Raw genomic sequence first — 26,385 nt, 5'->3', positions numbered from 1 at the left:
TGACTTGAGGCGAGCAGCGGGAATGACATAGGATGAAGGGGGCGCGTGTGGAAGGATCGAGTGAGGCTCTATCGTACGTAATATCAGTCACTTGTTGAACAACGCCCTAAGGGCCGGTGTATCGGGAAAGCAGCTTTTCCGAAAGGCCTACGCGGCCCTGAAGATAGAAGACCGAGCTCGCCCGCTCTGAAGTCGATGTCACGGTGTTGCGATTCTACGTGAAAAGCGACAATATTTCTCGTTAATTTAAAGGTAAGATGTTCATAGCTAGAAGAAAAAATGAAGGCCCAAGTTTCGTTTTTAAATTTCGCGCCAAAATTCTAGCACCGCTTGATCCCGTCAATGAGACGTCATGGATTCAATATATATATATATATATATATATATATATATATATTCGTATTTGGCCCATTGCGGCGGGGTAAACGTTCTACAGACTTGATAAATTCAGTCTTTTGATCATGTAGAATACAATCTTGTCCACCTTAACCGATAAAAAAAAATAACTATACCCGAGCCGATAGCCGTCAAAGTCCATGACGTCACGGTGAGTTGGTACGGGAACATCAAGGTGGCATTTTCTTTCGTTCTTGTATATTTTCTGGCTTATCAAGACTTCTCTCGTTGTACAGAGATACGAATGAAAGGATAAATGCAAGGGGATTCAATCAGAACGGGAAGATCTGGCCTGCTACGCTACAATGGGGGGCATGGCCTTCCATGGAGGTAGAAAGATAAGACTAAAGTAGACAGTTGCTTTTTTTGATATTGTAGAAGTGTAATTCACTCATTCACCTCAACTTATCTGTCCCTTTGGTGCCTCTTAACGGAAACTGGGGATCTCAAACTACACATTCCCAGGCTTGCCACAGAAGCTGAGAAAACAAATGCTGTTTCATTGGATACTTCGTCAAATTACACAGTCAATCTGGAAATCAATATAAAACAAGCTTCAGTACAACTCCCAAACTTTTGAATAAGAAACATAAGCTACGGGGTAACATAATTCATAAATTTACTTTGTTGAGAATGTACTATAGAGGAAAATGTGTGATCATTGTGAAGTATAAAGCTGCGGAAATTAATGCGTATGGCAGCATAAATTTGTCTGATCCGTCGTTTAGGTGGCTTCGAAAATTAGGCAACGTTAATACTTCAGATATGAAGGCACATTGAAGTAGGTAAAACAGAGTTGCAGCGATTCAATGTCATTATGAGTTATAAAGATTTTTGAATGAGCAGTTAAAAATATCCAGCAGGCCTAGTCACCACAAAAAAAGAAGAAAATGTAGAATATTGATCAAAGCGAGAAATTAAAATGTAATCAATTAAAAATAATCAAGCTGCGAGTACCACCCTTCAAGCACCAGGTGCTCTTATCACTGGTACTCAAAAATCCGCTCATCATCAGTATAAAGAAATCTTTGTTGTCATTTTTGTATGGCACTGTGGCAGATTATCAAGAGTATCAGAAGAACCGTTCCCTTCAAACCTGAGTCACTGTTGTCGTAAGGTGTACAGGGTTTGTCAGAAATACATGTTACACGTTTAAATTACATTCAGCGATGGATGGTATACGTAAAATTCAAAACACTATATGTTCATTTCAGATAAGAGCCACATATCTCGTGATCTAACCGTCAACGCGGAGCAGAGACAGTTTGGGTAATAATGATCGGATGAGATTTTTAGGGCATAGAATATTGAGCAAGACTGCTCATATTGAACAACATCGCAAAATCCTTAACGAAATTGTAGGGCTTGTGATATGAAGTGCTGAACATGTCACGGTGCACCTGCTCACTATGCTACGGAGGCGAAGGAAATGTTTCATCTCGAATTACCAAACAGGTTGACGGAAAGCAGAGAGCCGACAGAACGGACAGCTCGCGTTAAAGCTTTGTTTACAAAGGTTTGAAGCACCAGTTTATATACTTGGGGACATCCCGCACGTAAACACGAAGTGCCATGCGACTAGTCGCGGAGCGGCACTTTTTCGTATTATGCGGGCTTTCTTTCAGGCTTTGAAAAAGCTGTTATGTCTATGGCACTTATTGCGCAACTAAAAGCTGGATCGGGAGTTTTTCAGGATGGTCTACAAATATCTTATTGACACTTTTGCTCTCAATATAATATCTGATAAGCTGATTAATTAATAATAACTAATTATGTATTTATGTATTTAGCCGAAACACAAAAAAGTAGTCTGAGTTGTTCCAAGCGACCGTCAACAACATTACATTGGTTCTGTCTAGCTACGTGGCACTTACATATTTTTAAATTTGGGCACAAGTTACGTGAGACACATGGTAGATACGAACGAACAGTTTAGTGTGTATACTTCGTGATTCGTTATCCGCACTATCGTTGTTGCACGAAATGGATTTTCTATTAGTTGCGTGGGTCTAAACAGTACATAGCTCTTCTTCAAGTCTATGTCATATAGCAGTCACCACACAGTACATGTTACGCTTAGTTTAACCCGCCGTGGTTGTTTAGTGGCTATGCTGTCGGCCTGCGATGTCGCGGGATCATCCCGGCCACGGCGGCCGCATTTCGATGGGGGCGATATACGAAAGACACCCGTGTGCTTAGATTTAGGTGCACGGTAAGAACCCCAGGTGGTCCAAATTTTCCGGAGTCTCCCACTACGGCGTGCCTCATAATCAGATCGTGGTTAGGTAAAACCCCATAATTTAATTTATTCACGCTTAGTTTATTTTTAATGCTCTATTATCCTGTTGTTAATTCTGAACCACAAAGAAAGAGTATCCAACAGACACACTACCATTACCAGCAGACAAATAAAACAAAGAACAGAAGAACAAGAGCGATAGAAGTAAGCGACAAGTATTGTGACGACTGCCAGGACAGAGGGAGCTCAAAGAACGCCAGGGTCGTCTTATGAATTAGAGCCCATCGCGTGACCACTCGCATAAAACTTTCCCGCGCTACGCCAGGACTTTTACTCGTGCCCCGAGCCGCCACCGTTGTCGACAATTGGTTGTACACTTCCATCAGCGGCACCTGCCTCTACGTTGCGCGTCGCCACGCGTTTCGTGCGCGGCCACAAGGAGCGCTCCGTCGCGTCGCCGACGCCCTCCCGCCGCGGCGTTCGCGCGCGCGCGAGCGTGCGAGCCGCGGCGACTGGCCGCCGGTGGCGACGACGTCGATAGGCGTGACGTCACGCCGTGTTGGAGTCACGTGCGCGCGCCGCCCCGTATAAAACCTGCGCGGCCCGCCGGTCGCGTCATAGTTCTTGTGCGTGATATGTGCGTGAGGTAGCAATGTTAAAGTCGCTCGTTTCGCCGCACTACCCAGCCGTAGAACCCGTGAGTATCGCCGTGCACGCGCGCGCGCGGGGGGGCTTGTTGCCGCGATGCCGGTTGGGCTGAGGGTGGCTTCTCGGCCGTGCCAGGGCCGGGGCCTTTATTATTGATTTTTTAACTTAAAGTCATTGGCAGGTGTTCGGAGTGAAATAGGTAATTTAAATGTGTGATTACGTAACTTATTAATCAATTTCACCTGCGAGATGAATGAATACGTAACGATGGTTCCAGCAATTAGGTGCTTCTACGCGCTGTCACCACTTACTACAAGAAAAAAAAATGTCGAAATATTGTTTTGATTTGTAGACCCTTAATTTGACGCCGTCATTGAAATTATAGGCTCATATAATATGCCAGCAAGATAAGACTGTTCCCGCTTTGCCACTTGGTGTGTTCCCAACTCTAGCATTGCCCACCTGTTACACCTGCATCTGCGGGTGTATGTGTGCGCGTGTGTGTTGTTTGTAGGATTGCATGCACGGCCGCTGACAAAGTGGTGCTTTCGGATACAACTGCACTCGCCCAAGTGAAACGCTAACTCCTGCGCACCACAGGCCAGCATTCGCGCCACCGTGAAGAGACAGCATCAGTGGACCCCCTGGAAAGGCTCTTCGTACGACGTCCCGATCGCGTTTATTTGCACCTGTTTGTTTGCCATCGGCTCTTCCCCCTCCTCGCCCTCCACGTGCGGAATAAGCGGAGCCCATTTTTACGCCCTCCTTTGGTTTTAGTCTTTTTCCTTCTCCTCGTCCCATTCCCCCGTGTGCCCAGAGTGGCAGCAACAGCTTAGCAAGCATCACACGACCGAGGGTCGAGCCAACCGGTTTGGGCGAGGAGAGAGATGCCCACGGTGGCGGCGTTGTACAGCTCGCCAAGAGCCTGCCCGCGAGGAGCGGTGGCCTTCTCCTAATGGCGAATTCGTCTCGCGCGCACACCCATCCTCTCCGCCGTCGCTAGCCGGCCAGGCCGTCCACGAACCAGCCTTCCTTCCCTACCACCACGCCGGCGGCAAAGAGGGCCCCCCGTCAGCTAACAGAGAGCAGCCTCCAGGCGAACCTTTCGATGCTGCGCTGAACGCGTCGTCCCACCAGGCCTCCTCGGCACACCCGTTACCGTATGCGCCGACGTCCTCTATGACGAGCCCGGTAAAACACTTCTCCAAGTGCTTGAGCTGTTGATTGGCCCCAAAGAACAGCTGTTGCCGAACTTTGGCCATGGGCTTCAACGCGTTGGGAGGGGGTCAAGTTTATGGGAAACTGTCACCTGAGTGATGTCGTGGGCGCCATTGTTGAAAGGGTCTTACGTCTGCTGTTTCGCAACAGTGTTGCACGGCCTCTCTTGCTAACCTTTGCGTGCTTTTTGTGCTCCTTTTTCTTTCGTGCAGCGTCATCAACTGGTCCCGAGTCCGAGCCATTCCGCGGGCGTCGCCAGTCCCGTCTCCATGGCCGACACGTGGGGCATGAACGAGCTGGGCGTCTGGTTCGACGAGGCCGAGAACGGCGTCACCGGCGCGCTGCCGGTCCCATGCCGCATCAAGCAAGAGCCACAGTCGGCTCCTTCGTCTCCCCAATCGTGCATGATGAACAACGGCGGTGGCGGCAACGCCATGCTGGACTATCCCGCACTCCTCGAGGAACTCGTGAATGTGACTAAGAACTGTGTCGCATCTCACCCGCGCTCAGCGCCCACGGCGATAGCCTCTGCACAGCCACCGGCTGCTGCAGGTAACGCCGCTGCCGCCGCGTTGGTGGCTCAGCCGGGCAGTCCCAGCATGTACGACGAACCGTGCGCCGGATTAGTGCGCTGCCACGGCACCGCTGCCATGACGTACGCGCCCGCCAAGCCGTGCCGTCCTCCGCCGCCCTCGTACGACCAGCGGCTCGCCATCAAGACCGAGGACTGTGCCGAGAGTGACGCGGCTGCGGATTGTTGCACGTCACTGTCCGCAGACAAGCTCGACCAGCTTCGACTGCTCGCCATGCAGCAGGCGGCTAAGGACATCGACGTCGCCTGCCAGATCCTCAACATCTCGCCGAGTGAGTACTGTTCCTTCATCGTTGACCGCCGCCCTTCTGTGGGGCTTCTGATGATAGTAGCATTGCACACACACATCGTGAAGTACCTGCGCACTTTGCGAGAGTTTGAGTGAATACGAAGGGGACAAAGATGCATGAAGCCAGAAGACGTCTGTAGACTACTAATGAATGCTACATGAGCATGAGGTGGAAAGGCAAATAATTCAGTTCGTTGATACTGTACGGCGTCAATGACGGCGGCAAATGTCAACATCTGAGCTATACATTTTCTACGTAGAGAAAGCGTATTTCGGCACAACTTTCCTTTATCTCACGCTCTCATTTGTTTATGCTTGACCTACCTTAGCATCAAGCTGCTTCTTTAATTATGGTCTATAGTTTCGCAATACAAGTTAGGTGTTTGCACGCTGAGTATCAAACGTGCACATTTATTTCCGGAAATATTATAGTGAAATCTGAATCATCGAGAGTCGCCATTTCACTTGCTATTATACTGTTACGATCATCGTCCCGATTCAAAAGGCCCATTGGTCTGGCGATATCAGCTGCTTTGCACACTTAGCCAATGTGTCAAATATGACGCTAACGCTGCTTTACAAACGAGATGCGCCTGTGGAACTTTGTATGCTTAAGCAATTATGGTGACCGAGGGCACTGTCTGGCACTGTAACTATACTTCCGACGAAACGGAGCCCGTGTTCACAAAAAGCTCTTATTCTATAATTGTTCGTAGCGGAAAATTCCAGCCAATCGCGAAGGCGGCCATGCAATGGCGAAAAGCACTTACGAACGAGAAGCAATGTGAATTTGCCCTCACCATTCTCTGTGTAAACGCCCATAGTCTTTGTGTAAACACCTATATACTGAATCTACAAAGTTCATGTCTTGTTCTTGACGTTCTTTGCCTGCTAGACTGCCATTTTTTCTCTTGCGATATTCGAGGCAGAAGCGATGTTAGCTAATACAGCAACTAACCCTATTGAGTTTAATTACATTGCCGAATCAAGGAAGCAAACACAAGCAAGTTCAACCAGATCGAGCTTGAGCTCCAAAATCTAGGCTTAATTTAAATGTCCGAGCTGCGTACCAGACATGTGGCCTGTGGAAATGTATTCCTCTTACTGTGCTTAATTTCCTTCCGCTGTGAATTGAGTGCTTCCTCAATGTCACTGAATACAGGTATGCCCGTTGCCGACACACTGTTGCCCGCTTGTTACGCGTCTATCTGAAGAACGGCACAAATTGCTTTTCTTTCTGGTGGCTAGCGGCTTTAATGCAAGTTTAGAAGAGCTCACTGCTTTGAGGAAAAGTCGAAAGCAGAGAAACTAAAGGAATCAGGTCGACAAAGTTAACGGGGCACATAATAACATGTTGTAACATCAACTTTCCTTTGCAAGTGATAATTCCTCAGCATGTGTCGTCTGTGCCGTTCCATTTCACTTAACACCGCCCCTTTGGGCGTTTCCCGAACGCGCAGTCTTGCAATGTCAGCGTGCTCCCCTATTTGCATCGATTATCACTGACCCGTGTCGCAGTTGCGGGGCTTGTTCCCTCAAAGCTGTGCGCCGTCAACATCACGTTTGCAGCACATATATGTATACTTCGAAGCCGCGCTTCAACTCACTTCGCTTGGTGTTACTATACTTGGGGACTATAAACAGAGACGAAGAACCTTTATTGCCCCAATCTAAGTGAACTTGTGGAACATGTGCCACTGCATGACGGAGCTCTCTGCACAGGGTCACAAAACTTTTTTTGTTCCCCTAAGAAGTGTATTTAATTGTACGTTCGCGATCCCTATTGACCGACGATTATTCTTACGAGCCGCACCTTGTGACGAAAAAAAAAATGGCGGAATTGTGCCGTATTTAGGGCTAGACCATCGTGCTTAGGAACTGGGCATGTCGTGTAATTTATCTTGAGCGATGCATACTTTAATGGGTGTTGGAGATGTTTTCCTGGCCATACATCTGGCATGACTACTCCACATGAGATAGGTGATGCATGAAATGACCCATTCATACGCAGGTAGTACACACTCACGCACTACATGCACAAGTAAAAAGCGCAAGGGTGACAAGCATCTACAGCCTGATAGAGTATTGGGCCGGTGAACGTAACGTTTCCTATCGTTCGATTCCATTCCTTTCTTATCATCCGCCGCTCACGGCTGGCCGATCTCGGTGATAAAGTGGACGGAGCTACTCCCAGGCCACTGATGAAGCACAAAACGAAAAGAATTGAACTTTATCCCAGCCCTGCGCTTTGCGAATCACTGCAATTAATAATAATAATAATAATAATAATAATAATAATAATAATAATAATAATAATAATAATAATAATAATAATAATAATAATAATAATCTAGCAAGAGCGAGATCAAAAGTAACGAAGAATGGGCTTTCTGGAAACTTGCTGCAATACACTAATTACAGGGCATGTGGATCAGCCGACTAACCTGGTATTGCATCATCCTTTACATGCTTCCTTTATCAAAGGAATGTTAAGAACGAAGGAGGGCATCATCTGAAATATATGTAGCATAAGAAAATTATTCCAATTACATCACTTCTTTATGTCAAAATTAGTTTGTATCAAAATTCGTCATAGTATTTTTGTAATTGTAATTTTTGTATGAGTCAATGTTTGAGAGATGAGATGAGACTATACGCTTCTTTTTCTTCTTTGTTCCGCGCAGATCCCTATCAGTGGAGTGTGGCAAACGTCCACTCATGGCTGGTGTGGACTCAGCAGCAGTATGGTTGCCCGTCCTTCAGGACCGACTACTTCAACATGAACGGCCCCGCACTGTGCTCCCTGAGTGAGGAAGACTTCAGAATCCGTGCCCCAGGATCGGGCGACATCTTCAGCGCGCAGCTGGAAATATGGAAGTCCGGTGAGTGCACCTCTATGCAGATGGCTTCAGTGATGAGGTTGGGGTTCCTCAAGGCTTCCTCTTAGTCAGCAGAGCCATAGCCGTAGTCATGAGAAGTGTATATCGGCGTTAGAGCATCCCACCGATCAAAGGGTAGAGAGGGTTGGAACCAAGGGGAGGGAAGGTTGGGAGATCAGCGATACGAAGGTCCTGTTATCTACCCTAGACGGAAGGAAAGGGGGGCGAGCGTACAGAAACCAAAATTTCAAAAGCTCTCACAACGAAGTCCTGGCCGCGTTGCGGAGCAAAACGCAATCTTCTTCGCAATGGACGGCCATAAAGCAAAGTGGCATATCGTGACTCTGAATACCGTTATTGACGTTTTATTGCAGTATTGCCATAAATCGAGGTAGCTTAAAAGGCGTATATTCTATTCGCGCCGCTACTCGTTGTTGTGAATCCAAACGCCGGTTGTCACCAGATTACAGTAATCGGCATTAGTCAGTAATTACATCTAACGCAGCACCCCATTTGTCGAGAACATACTTTGAGTTTTCCTCTTGATGCCCTTAAGTAACTGTGGCCGTGTTTGGAACTGATCCTAGTACACTTGGACAGTGCTCATAATAACATGAAATATCCTAAGCATGTAGCTGGGAGAAGCTGTAGATTTGCACGGTGACGTGGGCGGTAGCGGGCGTCATTAGATAAGCCGCGGCAGCTACGATAGCAACACCATACTCTCGAGGGCTACGATCTCGTTGCGACGAGCATAGTGCGCACATACGACCAACGGTGTTCCAAAGGTGTACAAAAATAGTCTCGCGGATAGAGAGCGCTGTCTGCAGACATGTCTATCGGGCAAGTGCCTCTGCAGTGGAACATTACGGGCGCCGTTGTACGGAGCCTGATAGCGGAGCGGGGGCATTGAAAGCTGCTTTTGCTTATGTTCTCCCGATCGGGTTCTGATAGTGCTTGTACTAATGCAAGTATGATAACCCTACACATGTCATGTGCTTAGTGTGGCTCGGGCAGCGAGGACCAAACGCCTTTTCACGACTCAGTAGACATTTGCCTTTGTGAACTGTGGAAGCCGGGTGCGGAAGGTGAACCTGCTCCCTCAAGATCATATCAGATACAAGAAATAGGCGTGCTGCCATCTTAAAGCAAAAAGGCAAAATGAAGGCGGTCAAGATGAAACTAAACAATTGCAGTGTGCTAGTAGCTACATAACGACACATGGGGAGAGCTGTAAAGTACAGCCATCTTCTGCGCCCATTCATTTTCAGTTCCCTTGTTGAGACGTTCTTTGAAGGCACAGGTACAACTCAGTCATAAACTTCTTGTGGGCATAGCTGATATCTTTGAGCACGGTGCCTGCACGTACTGAGCTGTAAAGACATGTTTACGAGGCTGTAACATTTTGTCGGCAGGAAGCCGTCACTGTCGCCCCCCATATCGGTACGCGAACTGTAAACATGCTCTGAATATCGCGCCCGAAAGCAAACAGCGTCGCATGCTTTCTAAAGCTGCTGACGTCACGCTAGAGCTGTTCATTTCTTTGTCTATCGTAAACAAGGGAGCGGTGCGCTGGCAAGAAAGGCATTCTGGGTGACGTCGCCTCAAGAACTGTTATGGAAAAAAGCTGAAGTGCGGAAACAAGCAGGAGGAGATATGACAGAAGAGATAAGCCGACAGGTCGGCAGAATGTAGAGAGCACAGCAGTACATTGAGTAACATTAAGTAACACCAGTATACGGTCACCGTTTTAAAGCAATTTTAACGGAAGGTTAAACAATTTTAACACTCGAATTCCCATTCACTGCCTCCGCTAACATGTCCAGCATCAGAATTGGACACATAATTTGTTCTTACGGACAATTATAGAATATGAGTTTTATGAATGCGAGCCCGGATTCGGGCCGCGTGCAAAGATCGTGAGAATACGAATCAGTCTGAAAACTATCGACGCCTGAACGTAGGTAACGTCTTGCTATTGGAGCCTGAGGGGTCAACAGGGCTCGTTTTCAATATCGCTATATGGAATGACAGGAGCTTCGCATGGCCCTATTCACAAAACCCACTCTGCAAGTGGGCGTGTTTAGAGATATGCTAAGTTCAGTCCCTTCGTCTTAAACAGAGCCTAGATGATTTCAGTCGGGTTATCTTCTTGGTGTGTGTCAGCTCCAAACTCCTAGCATGACTATAGCGCTTCAGCCATCAAACGCTGAATCTGCGACAGGAGAATGACGCTGCTCTTCCCTTTGTTTCGTTGTCTCCTACAGCCGCTCATCTGCGGACGTCAGAGCAAAATCATCAGCAGCCAGGCCAACGGTCGGGGGCAACGCAGTTTTGCCCCGAAGATAGCGTGCTGGACCTCGCGAGCCTTCTGGGCCAGACCATCTCGGGCAGTGGGGCGCCGGACGCCTCGCCGCCACGCACCTCGCCCCTCAGCCATCACAGCGACAGCCACAGCGAAACCGCCCACAGCGACGGTGAGTGGTGGCTGTGGATGCCACGAATATATCTACTTTCTGCTGTGCGAACTTTAGCTTTTTTTGCGATATTCCTCCAGGATAACCCATCGAAGAGAGAGCTTGTGAGTCGACCAATCTCTTTGCGAAGCGGAATAACATCGGGCTGTAAAAAGCGTGATGAAGTATATAAAAAAATGAAAGATGAAAAGAAGGTGGAATACTCTTGATGAAAAAGATGAAAGGTGAAATACTAATAAGAAAAGAGTAAAAAGAATGAAAAAGATAGAGATGAAATACTAGTGAGAACTTAAAATGCGCCGAACAGGATCCCTCAGATATATACGCTTGAGAAACAGTCTAGTTACGGCTCGCGCCATCGTCGGCAATTCCTTTGCCGAAAAAGCGCGTTTGAAGGAAATTCGAAGTGCTCCTGTTCGCTAACTGCACAGAGCTCTTACTCGGGAGAAAATAGCTAAGAGGAAAAGAATGTTCCTCTTTTTCTCTGCAGGATACTCAGGGTTCTCTCCATGATAGATTGCGGAGAATCATTTGCACTGAGCTGAGTATACTCTGTTCGATCTAAACAATAACTCCGCGTTGTTGTGGCCACTATTTATACGCTGACATTGCCGTCGCGTGGAAAGGACAACGTTCGAAACGGAGACACTGAAAGCTTATTCAAAGGCAGTCATTCGGTACGACGGCTGTGTCATAACTCGATGCCACCCGCAGAACTTCGATTCTGCCTTCTTCATCCGTATTCAGTTGCACCGAAGACTGCGCTTCAATGTTGACAGGCTTAATCGCATCTGTGTGATATTTTCTATATACTGCATGATCATGTGAACGAGCTGTCAGATATAATTGAAGTTTACATACGATGCCAACTGTTCGGCATACGTGCTGATCACTGCATAACAGGTTTAGGAATGCTGCGCGTAAAAATTTCCCCGGGACCTCCCTTTACACGGGGCTTTTATTTGCCATACCAACGCGATTTATCGTTGCAAAAAAAAAAAAAAAAGAAAGTTGCAGTTAGTCTGTCGCTAACAGTTAGGGAGTGTCTCTTGCTATAGCGAAGTTGTACGACATTGCAGGACATTGCGCTAGTCCAGACATTGCGCCAGTCCAAGCAATGCACTGCTCGACGGGTGGAAACGGTCTTATCAGTTATTATGACCGAGTAGGCTAGGTGCCGGAGCAGCAGAAGTGGCGCTGGCTTGTGAGGCGAGTAGCCGAGAATCTCGTTGATGTGTCGCAGCGCAGTGACGTCGTTCTTTACTCTCTCTCTCTCTCTCTCTCTATATATATATATATATATATATATATATATATATATATTGCCTAGGAAGAAATTTGCGTGAAAAGACGCTTAATATCTACACAGCTCATTTGTCTTAGAAGTTCGCCGCTTACATGTGCGCAAAATTACTAGGCGTGTTGGAGCGCCTTTGTTTCTACCTCACAGTTGTTCCTACGAAATCGCGTAGCATCTTAAAGGCATTTTACCCTCGCTCCTTGACAAATTCGAGTACTAAGATATTCACTGTATGCCTCCTTGCTGCGATTGAACAATCGGGCACTCTCGAACCTGTCATCTCTTATCAGCGACCAGACCAGCTAAGTACAATCTGTGAACTTTTGAAGCAAAAGGTATGTGGATGGGCTGATTTAAGAATTATCTCGTCACTGTTTGCATGCAATCCTTCTTCAACATCAGCCTAATTATTTAAACCTTTGTGATCCTTCCCTCTTTCTTCATAACGCCGGATAGCTAGCCGTTCAGGGCTCCTTTTCTCATAGTAAATCCCTCGAATATACGTTGCTTTTATAAAGGGGCGAAGGCAAATCAAAGCGGTTGTTATTTCCTACAGCCACTTCTCATGGTTAGCAAGCGAGCACTTTCTAATTCCTTTATGACGACACAAGGCATGACTTTCCACCCGCAAGGGCGGCATCTGCTGGGTGCGTGCTTCGGAGGGGGGCGTCCTTCCATTGTCGGCGACGTCCGTCGCGCCATAAAAGCTCCGGCTGTGTGTGTGTGTGTGTGTAGCTCAGCGGACACAAGCCACCAGATGACGCCTTTCCGCCGGTCTTGCAGCAACAGCGGCGTCGAAACGACGCGGGACGAAACAACAAAAGAGAAACGGCCCGCGAGCGCGCGCCGAAGCTTGCGTGCGCAGCGGCAGCGCGACGTTTCCGCTGATAGCAGTGCTGATGGCGCGGTCGCTCGCTGTGTCGCGCGTCCGCGTAGACGTAGTGAGCCGCCCAACTGCCGTTGCTACTGCTGGGCTTTGCTTTCGCGGAGTCGCCTTCTTTTGCGAGCGTTTCACCGGCTTTCTCGGGGGCCTTCCAAATTACACATTCAACACCCCTCCGAAAAACACGGGCTACCAGTCATGCCGGTTCGCTAGCGTTTGGTTCGCTTCTTGTTTTCTTTCTTTTCGCTGCTCCTCGCGCAACAAAGGGCCCGCTGTAAGAAGCGCGCCACTAAACTTGGCTGCTGACGCGAGGAGGACTGGTGTACGTGGGCGATGGACGTCTTGAAAAGAAACCAGGAGCGGGAGGAGGGGTGGGGGTTTAGGTTGGAAACTGTGGGTATGGGATAACGCGAGTGTCCGTAGCTGTTCGATCAGAGCAGAGAGAGAGAGAGAGAGAGAGAGAGCGAAGCAGGTGGAATTGGGAGGTGGCAGTCGAAAATGGGTGTGTGTGGGGGGGGGGGGGGGGGATTGCTGTGCGCTCAAGAGATACAAGACGGGGAGGGCGAAAGCTATTGGCCGCCACCATGGAGGGGTTGTATTCTGCGCGTGCTCGCGCTCTCACGTGCAAAAACAAACACACGCAGACCAGAGAGGCACGAAAATTTCCCAATTTGGAGCCGCCGATCTTTCCGAGCTTCGGGGGTAGCAGCCGAAGGAAAGAGCCAGCCCCGTCCGACGGGCCGCTGCCTCCTCTCTGCCCCAACCGGCGGAGGAACCGGCACCGCCTGGAAAAGGCAGCATCGGTGGCTTCTCCAGAAGCCTAACCTGACTCGGGTCAGAGCTGCCGCCGACGGTGCTACTACCTTCTTCTTCCCGAACGGCAACCTGTTCTTCCACTTCCCGCCCATCTAGAGGAGAGGCGGAGGCGAGGGGGAGCTCGAAACTGGCTCGAACGATGATGCTGCCGTTGCTTGCCGCCGTAAGAGCCGAGCAGCCAAGTTCGCTGGACGCTCGAGGGGGCCCGACGCTGGAATGCGGCCGTTCTACCGGCGGCGATTGGGCCTGGAATCTTTATAGCCGCCGCCGCCGCCGCCGCTGTTGCTGCTGCTGATGCTAGCTCGCCTTCCCCCTCCTCTACCCCTCGACTGCGATGGGCGTCGGCTCCTCTCGCTTGGTTGCCTGCTTCCACTTTTCGAGCCGACCCTCCCCGCCGCCTCGTCCCGTGCCATCTCCTTCGCTGCTGAGCCCCCCTCTTGTTTCGACCTCTTCGCGTCTCGGGAACGCGCGCGCGGATGGAAGAGAACAGGGCGTGGTGGATTACTCCGCGAAGCTACTCGAGCCGCCTGTTCACCCTCTCCGAAGCCGCCTACCCTCCTTCGGGTGTTGCCGCCGTAAGGGGAGGGATGCTGCTGCGGGAGGGGAAGAAAAGTTTCATTTCGGGGCGCGCTCGGGCGCGCGCACTCAGTCCTCGCCTTGCCCCGCCGCGCGGCTTCGTTTTCTTCTTTTCTTCTCTCGTTATTGTTCCTTTTTTTGTATTCTTTCCTGAGTTCTCCTTGATTCAGTCGCAGGGGCAACGGTCTGGAGGCTCGGGCGGCCGGTCCCATCTTCCTTGCTTCTTTTTCTTCTTCCCCAGTGGTCGTCGTTGTTGCTGCTGCTTGTGTTTTTCTGCCCTCACGTTTCGTTTATCGCCACTGCCCCCTCCCCCAAACTTCGCTCCTCTCTCTGCTCTCTTCCACTGCTGGCCCCGGCTCGGGACAGGCCGAGCCGAATTGATCGTTGGCTTTCAGGTTTGGCCTGGCGGCGCACCTGCCTGTCCGATGGTGGTGCCTCTCTTCTCGAACGCTTCGAAACAAGCGGGAGCGGACTTTCATTATCTCTTCTACTGCTGCTGCTGCTTCTGCCGCCGCCTCGCTGGCTTGGCAAAGGAATGAATATACATACGCGCACAGCGGCTCTTCTCCTGTGTTTGGCACGGCTTCAGGGGGCATGGTTACTGCACCCGCTCATTTCTCTCCTGCTACATCTCTTACCTTTCTTTTTTCTTCTTTCACCTTTCATTTTTGCTGGCTTGACCGTCGGTATTCTGGACAGCCCAGGTAGACGTCCCCTCCCTGTCGGGCTTCAAGGCTGCTCTCGTTGCGCCTCGCTGTGGACGCTGTGCTTACGTGGCGCGTCCACAACGATCTGGCTGACTTGGAGACCGTTTGTAACGCGTGCTACAGGACCTATGTTTTGAGTCGGTCTCATCGTCATTACCTGAGCTACGGCACAACGTCTTGTTACTTCACTCTAGCGTGCTTTTCAGGCAGCATCCGTCTTGCGCGATGTGGTGGGGGGTGACAGTATACTTATGCGACTACTATGAAAGATTAGGCGCTGTAGCGACTTCCAAGGCAACGACAATGTACATGCGGCAAGCACAGCAAGCTAGCGTGAGAAATACCAGAACCACAAGAACAAAACAAAGAAACACCATAGGAGCTCCCTTGCAACACACACAATGAAAACGGCGCATAGAGTAGATGACGTCACGGATAATATATGCGCAGAAGCGGGATGCTCTCTTGTGCCAAGGAATGCTATAGAGATATACTCAAGGCAGAGTTGTCGGACTGCGTTTAGCGGATAGCTTACTTACTGTCGTACACTCGTACGTATTGTTCCTAGCACACTCAGTTCGATATGTTCTTGAGCAAGTTGCAAATGTGGTATGCTTCACCGCACGGCGCCATGTGATAAGCGCGGCAAAGTCCTGCGGCTCCTACCAACAAAAAGATGTTCCGTTGCTTCGGCGTTATTCGGCTGGTGAGGATTTCTCTGCACGAGAAAGAGACAAAACAACAACGGTACAAAAAATGAGATGATGGGATGATGACACACATCGAAAGAAAAAGGGGGCACGGAAGTGGCTGCCGTCGCCGGAAAAGAGAAATAATGGTCGCTTTGACTAAACTCGGTAGAGGCGACCGCGTGTGTGCCCCACGCTCACGGTTCGCCGCACCGTAGGAGCAGTGGAGCTTGAGCGGTAGCACACCTGCCACCGCCGCCACGATGCTCGCGAACCGTTGCTTCGTGTGCACCAGTGGTGCGTTCCTACACAAGTGACGAAGCACGCTAGGAAAGAAGACCGTTGACATTGTACGGAGCCTCGCGGTGAAGCCCCCACAGAGGTGCTTCCCTCTGCTGCCTAAAAGCGCTGAAGCGGGGATGCTGCAGAGCAACGGAAGTGTAGATCCGAGGGTGGCGATTTGGTTCGGTAAGTGCGTCTGTGCGGCTTGCGTGTCCACGAAGATGGATTCCCACGAGAGCAAGCGCCCGTGTTTCTCAAACCCCCAGTCGCTACAATCAAATCTCGTTTCCTTCGCTGTGGCCGCTCGCTTGAGCGCTTCTGGAAAAGTATGACGCGCGCTCTACGTGAGTTACGGCACGTATAACTCTTGGGGAACAAGAAAAGCGAAGGGTATTAAGCCGCTATTTTTCCCGTGTGTCAGGTCAGGTGGCGCTTCCGCCGAGAAACAGAGGGGAGGATTAGCGCGCTTTGGTCGCACAGACGTTGGTGCCTTGCTCAAACTTCGTCATTTCCTGTTGTCGAATTGAAGGGTGCGATTTTGAGGGCATGAATAATGTCGGCACTCGAACTTGATGGTATATATATGAACTGGATGCTCACGGTGCGATTACGTTTTCTTTTGCTTTTGCATCACGTACTGGCACCGTTATGCCAATAGAGTGACATCATTACAGATTTACATGACTACAGTACTTGCGGAGAGCAGTGTATTTTACCGCCTTGATTCTTCCTAAAACGGCATACATCACTATCTGCCTTAGCATGCGATAATATCCCCGCCACATTTCCTCATGCTTTCGATCGTCGTAGGGTAATCGTATATAAACGAAGTGTAGTTGTGTCTCGTAATTGACGTTCCCTTTTAAATCTGAAGTTAAACAAGAAGGATCTTGGCATCTCACGAGATGTGACCTTCTTTCCAACCTCCGGCGTCTTGGCTCGTCGTACATAAGACTGACTCACAGGTGGCTACGATTCAAGTAACGAACTGGCTCGAGGCGTTGTTTACTTCCGTCATACCCTCGGGCAATTCACCTTGCTGCGCAGCTCGTAAGATCTCCGTCCGTCTCCGTGCCTGTAAGGAGCTCACGCAACGGGTGCTCGTCGTCGGTTTTATTCCCGTGACCCGACTTCTGACAGCAATACACCCTGATCCCTGGAAAATCTTTCTGCCTATCTTGGCGACGACGTCGTCTACATTTTCCCCTTTGTCGTCTCTTTCCTTCTTTTTCGCATTTGCCTTATCTTTCGTTATCTCTATAGCAGTGGTATCATTTGTCCTTCTACGTTGCACTCGGCGGCTGAAAGCTAGGCGCAATATAACTGTTATCGGTGTGCCAGTCAACGCTCCAGAATGTCAGAAACGACCTCTGTTATGCTCTGGCTGATTCCGCACTGAATTAACTGAAATGTCATAAAGAGCAATAAAACGTCGACATTATAGTGAGTAGAGCAACACTGTTAATTGTATGCTTACGAATGAAGTTTTATTAGTCGCTGGGGGCTCGTGCTAGTTGGAGAAGCAGGAGCGCGAGCCTATCTGAAGTGCATTTTTCTTTGCCAATATAGTAGTGGCTGTTGGAGTGCTTATTGACATCAACTCGTGTAACAGAAAATATGTGCTTGCCAGCACCCACGTCCTGCACCGCTGCAGCAATACCCTTGCTCTTGTCGCCAGTGTCTGTCTGCATTCCAGCTCCCCCTCGCCGCCTCCTCGACCATCGCACGCTATGCGGACCGCATGAATGCTCAATTGTATGAACTTACGTGTTTATTGATTGATTGATTGATTGATTGATTCGGAATTTCTTGCAGTGCCAACAAGGCAATATTGCAGGGGAGGGGGGTAGTCTGCATGATGTGCGATGGACGAGATGGGTGACCTGTAGCAACAGTAATGCCGATACCCTATGACGAGCGGAAAGCGTGGGCAAACGGCTGTATAGTACTATAACGATTCACACACGCGTGCACCTTTCGTGCTGTGCTCAGGTGGATGGCGCCTAACCTACGATGTTCGCCTCCTTGTCGTTTCAGACGAGGCGAGCGACACGAGCAGCGACATCGCCGAACGCTGCCTCGGCACCGGCGTCGCGCTGACGACGGGTGTCGTAGCGGCCGCAGGCCGTGCCCCTTCTTCGTCGCACATCCACCTGTGGCAGTTCCTCAAGGAGCTCCTGTCGCAGCCGCAGCTGTACGGCAGTTGCATCCGCTGGCTGGACCGCAGCCGGGGCGTCTTCAAGATCGAGGACTCAGTGCGCGTGGCCCGGCTGTGGGGCAAGCGCAAGAACCGGCCCGCCATGAACTACGACAAGCTGAGCCGCTCCATCCGCCAGTACTACAAGAAGGGCATCATGAAGAAGACGGAGCGCTCGCAACGGCTAGTGTACCAGTTCTGCGCGCCCTACAGCTGTTGATGATCCCGGTTCCCTGTAAGGGCGGCCCGATCCGACGAGGCTTTCTCAGCTGGTTCTGGGCCTCGATCGGTGCTTCGCGGCCGCCTGGGTTCCCCCCCGTGAAAAAAAAAGAAGAAACGCAAACAGTGTGCGTTGTTGTACGTGTTCGTCGCATATTCCCCCCAAATACTGTAGCGCTCTCTCGCATTCTTTCTCTTTACTACTATCGCGTCCCTGCCCCTGTTTTGGTGTCATTTCTGCCTTGCATACAACGCCCTCTGCCGTTTGCATTACGCCTCATCGGAGTGCTTTCGATGTAGAAACCGCGGAGAACACTCGTCGAAGTCTACGTTTCGGCCGAATGAGTTTGTATTTTGGTCATTTGAAGACTTTACACTCGATAAAAATAATAAGAAGGCGAAGAGCCTAAGATGTAAAGACTAAAGAATCTGTGTCACAGGCAGCCTATAGAACGAACCCACTGTTCCTCTAAAATTGCGAAATCTAGCTCGACGGTTAAAATGTTGGAACGTCAAGCTAACTTCGTTTACCAAAAAAGCATTCTCAGTCGCTCCTACCTCCATTAACAAAATTCGGTTATCTGAATCTACGCAACCTGCAATCAGTGGCACTTAAATGAAGCCCATCATGTAACTGTAGGCTGCATAAAAAAAAAAAAGAAAAGCACGCGAAAGAGAAATACGGCTTTGACGAGGGCTCCGTGGTCGTTGCTTACGTTCTGTACATAGAGACAGGGACATAGCACTGCACTTTTAGTAGTTTTGTCTTTGCTCACTTTCTCGTAAAGTGCGACCCCTTCGCAAGATCTCCCTGTCCCGTTTCCTTCCCGAAGTTTTTCAGCTTTGCTGCTGCTGCTGTTGCTGCTTCCCTTCCCTACTGACCCCCGTCCCTTTCCCGGCTGGTCCGGGATCGGGCGGGGGATGCTTTCCCTCTCTCAGAGCGTGCATGCTGAGGTCTTCCTGCGCCGGCGATCTGCCCGCGACGCTTTTATTTCTCCTGTCGACCGCTTCTGTTTTACTGAAATGGTGTATCCTCTGTTTGCAGTCGTTTATTATTATTTTTTTTTTCGTTCCCGCTATTATTTATTTGTTCGCGCCACGGACTGTTCTTGTTGGTGCGGACACACACACACCTATACGTGGATCTCGTGTTTTTGTGACTCACACACACACACACGCCGTGGTGATGCCAGAGGATGGTGATCTGAAACAAACGGAAGACTGAGCCGGACTTATAAGTGTGCTCTTCAGTTTCTTTTTTTCTTTAGTTCAATGAGTCACACGAACGGTTTTTTCTTTTGTATAAGGCGTTAAAATGCCCATCTTGCTCACGAAAGAAGAGGTTGTTGGAAAGAAAGCCAAGGTTGTTCTCGTTCATTATGAGTTACCCTTTTCTTTCTTTTTTTTTCTTTTTAAGTCTTGTGTTGACATATTTGTCGTTCTCCCGAACATCTATTTATTTATTACCCCACCATCAGTCGGTTCGACCTCGCATCGGCGTCAAAAATCCGCCGCGCGACTCATCAACTCCACCTATCCCCATTCCCTGTGCCGCAGCTTTATTATCATTTTTTTATATTGCAACGAAAATATACTACGAAAAGAGGGAATATTACCGCGCGTGTCGCGCTCTTGCCACCGACACCCGTCTCGCCTGTCTCACAGACGACGCAAGGAGACCTCACCATGAACGCCGTGATTTTTTTTTCTTTTTGTGTTTAAATGTGTGTTAGCTTCCCATTGCACCATACTTCATGTTAAACGAGTCTTTTGCCGACGCGGCGAGCGGACCGGGGTAACGTTGGGGTGACGCGGAAGGTTTTGACGCGGACCCGTGGCAGGAGTTACCTGCAGTAAATCACGCGGTCAACTTCAACCTCCAACCCTAAGTTGCCTCGGTCCTGCAATAGGGAGACGTTCGATCCCAGTGGCCTGCGACCGCGCCCTATGTGGGGATGCGGATCGCCATGAGATGGCGCTAGGAGATTCGGGCCTCCTCCCTCCTCCTCGGCGTTGAGGCGAGAGTGAATCCCCGTATATCCGTGATATGTCGGGCAGTATGTTCTAAGAACAAACCCCCACTCCCTTGCCCCACCCCCCCTCCCCCTTCCTATTTTTTTAATATATATTACAAAGGTATCGTAGTGTTGTTACAGTGAAGCAATGTGTGGTGAAAGAGGTTGGGTTTCGCTAAGGTGTTTGCTGCGCTCTCTATCTTTTTTTAAAATATTGTGCGCTGTTTCGTTTGTTGTAGACTTCGTTGCTCTACGTTTCAAAGTGTGATGTGCCGCATGGACCTTTTGCGAGAAGTACGCTGGCGTTCTGGGCGTGAACGTTGATTTCTGTATAAATAATAAAAAAAAAAAGAAATAACCCGTCAGAGTGTAAAATGAGACAAAATATTGATGAAAAAATTCTAATGAATGCCAAACTCCGATGGCGTACTCGTATACTGTCATCATCCGAACAAAAACAATTATTTCTTCAGTGCACCAAGTGCTAAGAGTTTGATAGGCAGTAATAGTATACTGTTTATGTATTTAGATTGGTTTCTATATTTCCCAGCCTTTCTGATGAGATCAAAATACCTGTTTAATACACCGGAATGCCAGTCGACATCCGCAAATTGCCTTGACTTCGTGTCTTAAAAACTCACGGCGTCCTTTTTTGTTACTTCCGTTTTTTTTTTCCGACGCCGCTTATGTACAAAGTTTGTCACTCTGTAATTCCGTCTTGACTCGTGCCTTTTCGCTTCTTGTGCCTTTGCGCGTGTACCAGCATTTTTTGTGTACGATCGTGTTCGCGTCTCTGGTTGCCTTGACAGATTTGTCAACGTTAACTTGAAGACAGCTTCAGAAGACTCGCTTCGCTTGTTGTTCGTGCCCGCTCGTATAGCGATATACGAAGCGAGCAATGCCACGTTAACTTGTTATCACTGTATTGTCTTCCGCGGCGGAAATTTTGTCCATTTCGGCACGAGTGTACAGTGCGTCTACGAAGTCTTATTTTTTCCCCCCTTGTTCACTTGGAACATTTTCAACATAGCTGTGAAAGCGTTGTTGCTTGTACTGGAGGTTGTGTTTCGAGTCCAAATAAACTCCTTGTTTTTGAATACACTACGTCTCCGTGTCGAGCCTTCGACAATCGACCTCGCGTGCTCTGATGAGAGAGCGAGGTGCTGTTGTCGGCTGTGAATTCGCATTAGTAACACCTTGGTGAGAGCTAGTTGGTTTGTCTATATAACTAAGCTGAAACAGCGCGACAAAACAGGGACGTCTGTTCTGTTGTGTGTGTTTCTCTGTGTCCTTGTTCAATCGGGCTGTGTCAGCTTATAAAGTTCGGTGAATCCGGTAAACTCTACACGTTTATCAATGCTGCTAGCACGGAGGTTGTCCGTCTTTACCGTTTCCGTGAGGGTTGTCGAGGAGGGAGGACGCTGACCGCCACGGTATTTCTGGTATACGCTTGAAGGCGTCTGTCATTTGTCTGGCAATATTAGCATGAACGCAGTGTATAAGCTTCCTGCTTCGGCGGCACGTGAGACCACAGCATCGAATAGACCAAATCATAAGCAAAAAGCAAAGGCGAACAGTATGGAATAGCTGGAACGCGCTATGTGTATTCGGGCTGTCATCGGTCGAATGTATTCACCAAACGATAACCAGTACCCCCTTGTATCTACGTGCCATTAACACTTAGCAAAGAGCATAACGTTACCCAAATTGATAGTGGTCGCTTATCCGTTGTCGCTAGTGTGCGTGTTCGCTGGTGATGTTCACATAATTGAATGGTATATCAGGTGGAGCTTGAGCTATGCTAGTTAAATTATATATCAATGAAAAATAATTCTGGCAGTGCGTGAGAGGACGCTTGCCGGTCTTGAGTCTACAGCCTTTAAAAATGTTGCCTCGAAGCCTCCGATAGTTCCAAGTGCTGGTGCTCCGAAATATATAAGTAAAAAAAAAAAAGATAACATCCTTTTATACGACAGTCGCAAGCTCACTTTCGATGATCCTTGAAACCAATTACGGACCACTGAAATCCGCGAACCCCATTGGCTCCGTTCCGCAAGCTCGCACAAAGGAACCAACTAGGAACGTCAATTTCAATGGCGCTTGGTTTCAATGATCATCGAAAACAATCGATTGAAAACGAACGTGTGAGCGTAGCCCCCTCATGTCATCATGAAGTAACCAGAGGAGCCTTCCCGCTTCCCCAACTAAAATGGAGAATCATAGTCGTCAAGCCTCCCTCGCCAGAAGAATCCTGGCGCCGCCCCTACCCATATATATATATATATATATAAAGTAATTTGCCAGTGCTGGCGCGCGCTTCACTGGCAAGTTATATCGACGAAAAAACGTGGAAGCAACTGGTACTCATAGTTGTCGAAAGGAAAAGCTACCTGCAGGTAATTCGGCTTGCATCATCATCTGATGATCGGGAGTCGCGTGCATGATATACGCTTTTGGCTACAGGCGGTTCTTGACATTGCGAGAAGTGAGTAGATCACCACGAAGCTTTGGAAAAAAATCTTTTAGGGTGAAAAACTATGCCTGCCTTCAAATTTGACGAAGATTGAAGTGATTGTAGAAGTAATTTAAATTTGAGATTCCCAATTTACTTCCCGTCATTTCTCGGGCGTTCGGTCCAATTGAGCTGTTTATAGTTTGTGAAGTGTGCAGGTTTATACAGTACAGAAATATAGTGTTTCAATACAACGCTTTGAAAGCGGAGCTTCAAAAAGAACGTAATCTAAGAAGCCCAGTGGTGATTGTGACGGGCACGCCATCTTTGTTCTTGAGCCTATGTGTACATCGCTCAGAGAGTAAGCAGCACGAGTGGTATCTCTGGTGCACTCGCCAATTTAATCTTCTGCAGATGTAGAAGTTATGAACACAATATGACAGCCAGACATCCATCAAAGAAAAAAAAAGAATAAAGATGGCACTAATATTTATCTAAAATGAGCGTCAGCTATAGTGCGCTTTCATAAATGCGGGAAGGTCAAGACGAAAACCAAAGCAAAGTCGTTCCATTCAATCGCGAATATGTCTCATCTATGCCGGTACCGAAGACTTGATATCGAACGAAACTTACACCAAGGTTTACGGCAGAGTGTATTCAATCTGCACGCCAACGCTATACAAAACACCATCTGAAAAGCCCACAATTAAAGTCTCTTCATTACGACAGAACGTCACCGCAGCGGTTGAAATTCGATATGTACAGGCGATCGTATAGCCTCGAAGCCTCGAGTACTGAGGGCAAGTAGTTGTTTTTTCTGATCACCAGGGGATTTCAGTATCAGTGAAGCACAGACATCACAGCATTCACGTTAAGTGCACAGCACAAGACCAGAACTTACAGGCGGAATACTTCTCTTCTAAGCCAATTGCGCACTTGAAGCAATGTAAGCGGATCCGAAGTGCGACGTCTAGAGTACCTTCGCTTGGCCGCACTCATTTGATCACCACAGTGTAAAGTCTTTCGCTAATGTCATGCCACCCATCACTCCATATACTTGTGTTTCGCTACTTATCTTTCTACAAACTGCTTTATTCTAGACTAGACGCGTTGAAACGGTATACCTAGCATTAAACCCGGCCACTAACATCTACGGAATCCCACCCGGCTCTACTTAAGAAAAACGTATCGCAAATGGCATCGGCCGTCCCGACGCCTAAAAGGACAAGTTCTCAGAGGTCTTTATGGTGCTTGCGACATCTCTACTGTGTTTGCGACATCCGCATCTCTCGCGTCTGCGTGGTGTTCATATCAGACTTTCCATGTGTGCATGTTTTTTTTTAAATTCTTTCTGTATTATTACTATTATTATTGTTTTACAGTGTCTAGGCGTATTGTGAAACGAACTGAATGGCCGGATGATAAGGCCAGCCAGACGAATGACGGCGTGGGGGAGGATGCGAACAGCGCGTTATAGGCTGTGCCGAGTACGCATAGCTGGACGCTTCCGGAGACAGGCCGGCCCGGTGCCGAAATGTATCGGAGCAGGCAGTTGCCGCGGGCTCGGCATGCTCGATGAGGACGACGACCCCCGGGCGGTCCTACGCCGCCGCCGCCGCTTCTGTGCGCGCGCGCGCATGCTAATGAACCCTGTGGGACCTGTCCGGGCCCGACTCCTCTGCTTCTCCTGCTGCTGCTGCCGCTGCTGCTACGCGCTGGACGACGTCTCCGACGTGTCCGAGGCTGCTGCTGCCGATGTTGCTGCCAGCGCTGCAACCTCGCCCTTCATCCTCCTCCTTCTCCTTCTAGTACCTCCTGCAAAGAGGGTCTCGTTACGGGGGACCTGGCCGCTGTCCGGCGCCTATGTGCATACACTCAGCCCTTCTGTGAACGTCGTCGCCTGGCAAATCATTATGATGCACTTGAGGCAGCCGAAACTTATGGAGATGAATGCGGGGGAGAGAAAGGCAAGGATGTGTCGAAACACAAAACACATTTGCAATAACTGTCTTTTTTTTTAAGCGATACATGTGGCTAAAAGGCAGAAAAACGTTTAAGGAAAGTCTCTACAAGCATTTATTTTCGGGATGGGAAGAGGCGGGAGGGGAGGGAGGGTGCTGGCATTGTAGTTATGGTGTCTGTAAGACCAGCACCCCTTTCTTTAGTGTGTTTTCATTTCATTTATTGATACTGTCAGCCCCTTGTAAGGCTATTACATGGGTGGATACTATGATATTTAAGTACACTCAACGTTCATACAGGAGCAACACAACCAATCCTTATCAAGTACAGCAACAAAAATGTATAACTTACACATAAAATAACTTCAAGAAAATAGCATAGCAGCAAAAGGGCGCAACTTTCGGGCACAAACTTATCCCATACAAAAATAGTAATCACGGTGGAGGGTCAGAGAATATTAAATCATTGATTCTGTTCAGGAAGGTGTCTAGAGAAGGTGAGTTTAAACAGCACCAGGCAACACGTTCTATTCTGCGAACACTCCGGGGAAAAATATATATATATATATATTTAAATCATTCATTGCGTGTTAGCGGGATAGGAATAAACATGATGTGGCGGTGACGGGAAGTCTTATTAGACGTAATTTGAAAATGATTTATGTACTCAAATTTAACCAGCTCACGTATAATCTCATCAGGCTCTTCTATTTGCCTCTATACTGGCTGTCCAACGTTGCCATTCACTTAGAACCATTGAGAATAAACAATTTAACGAAAAATTGTTCAGTTGCTTGGAAATTACCGTGTAAAAGGTCATAAGGTTTCTTTTTTCTTTCCGTGACTCGTCCGCAAGCTTTGGTTCTTGCGGTCCCGGAACGATACCCAAGACACCCTGGCAAATGCACACTCAGACACGCACAAACACACACGCAGCCAAACTGACAGGCACTCTGTCTGCGGGACACTCTACATATATCGCAGAATATAATGATTCATGTTCAGTACTTGCTTTTAATAGCATTTGCCGTCACACTACACCCAGGTGGCTTGCGGTGCCCACACTCCGGTCGTAAATGGCAAGGACGTCTAAAAAAACTACCGCTGTCACCACAATAACACCTGCTATAAAGAGCGTGCACGTTAAGATTTGGGAACGTCTGCGTGGGCGATCGCAGCAACACGCTGTTTCCCAGGCTACAACGACGACCGTTGAAGACGTTTTCCTTGGAAAAAACCGACTGCTCCGAAAGCCCATTTCTTCACGCAAAACGAAAACAAGCGTAGGATGCAAGATAAACAGCGCAGGTGATTCCCGCGCTCTCTGGTAAGCGCTCTAATCGTAACGTAACCGTGTACAGCGCCACGATATTTTAATTTTCCACGCTGTGCATTCCCAGGCGCGGAACAACGTTAATATCATGGCGAAACAGGTATCTGGCGTCAAGTGTTAGTTTTCACGCCCGTATAACTGATCGCCTGCTGCATTTTCCTTGCCGACCGCTGTTCTTACGTCCTGATCAGTCAGGCCCTTACCCCGGCGCAACGTG

The 26,385-nt window shown here is 48.7% G+C and overlaps 1 protein-coding gene across 2 annotated transcripts; it reads left to right on the top strand.

Annotated features, from left to right (window-relative positions):
- Positions 1-3,241: 3,241 nt before the first annotated feature.
- LOC119450131 (SAM pointed domain-containing Ets transcription factor) lies at positions 3,242-21,523 on the top strand. Of its 2 annotated transcripts, none has more exons than XM_037713498.2 (5): positions 3,242-3,332; positions 4,714-5,365; positions 8,067-8,264; positions 10,529-10,738; positions 18,029-21,523. In XM_037713498.2, exons 1-5 carry the CDS (start codon positions 3,288-3,290, stop codon positions 18,406-18,408), a joined length of 1,485 nt encoding a protein of 494 aa, XP_037569426.1. In that variant the 5' UTR covers positions 3,242-3,287; the 3' UTR covers positions 18,409-21,523. The 2 variants fall into 2 exon arrangements, with proteins under 2 accessions (XP_037569426.1, XP_037569427.1); XM_037713499.2 differs by lacking the exon at positions 3,242-3,332 and adding an exon at positions 3,359-4,474.
- Positions 21,524-26,385: the final 4,862 nt, after the last annotated feature.

This window comes from Dermacentor silvarum, chromosome 4 (genome assembly GCF_013339745.2).
Source record: "Dermacentor silvarum isolate Dsil-2018 chromosome 4, BIME_Dsil_1.4, whole genome shotgun sequence".
NCBI lineage: Eukaryota > Metazoa > Arthropoda > Arachnida > Ixodida > Ixodidae > Dermacentor > Dermacentor silvarum.
The sequence above is the reverse complement of the archived record's forward strand: the minus strand, read 5'-3'. Positions and strand labels throughout refer to the sequence as shown.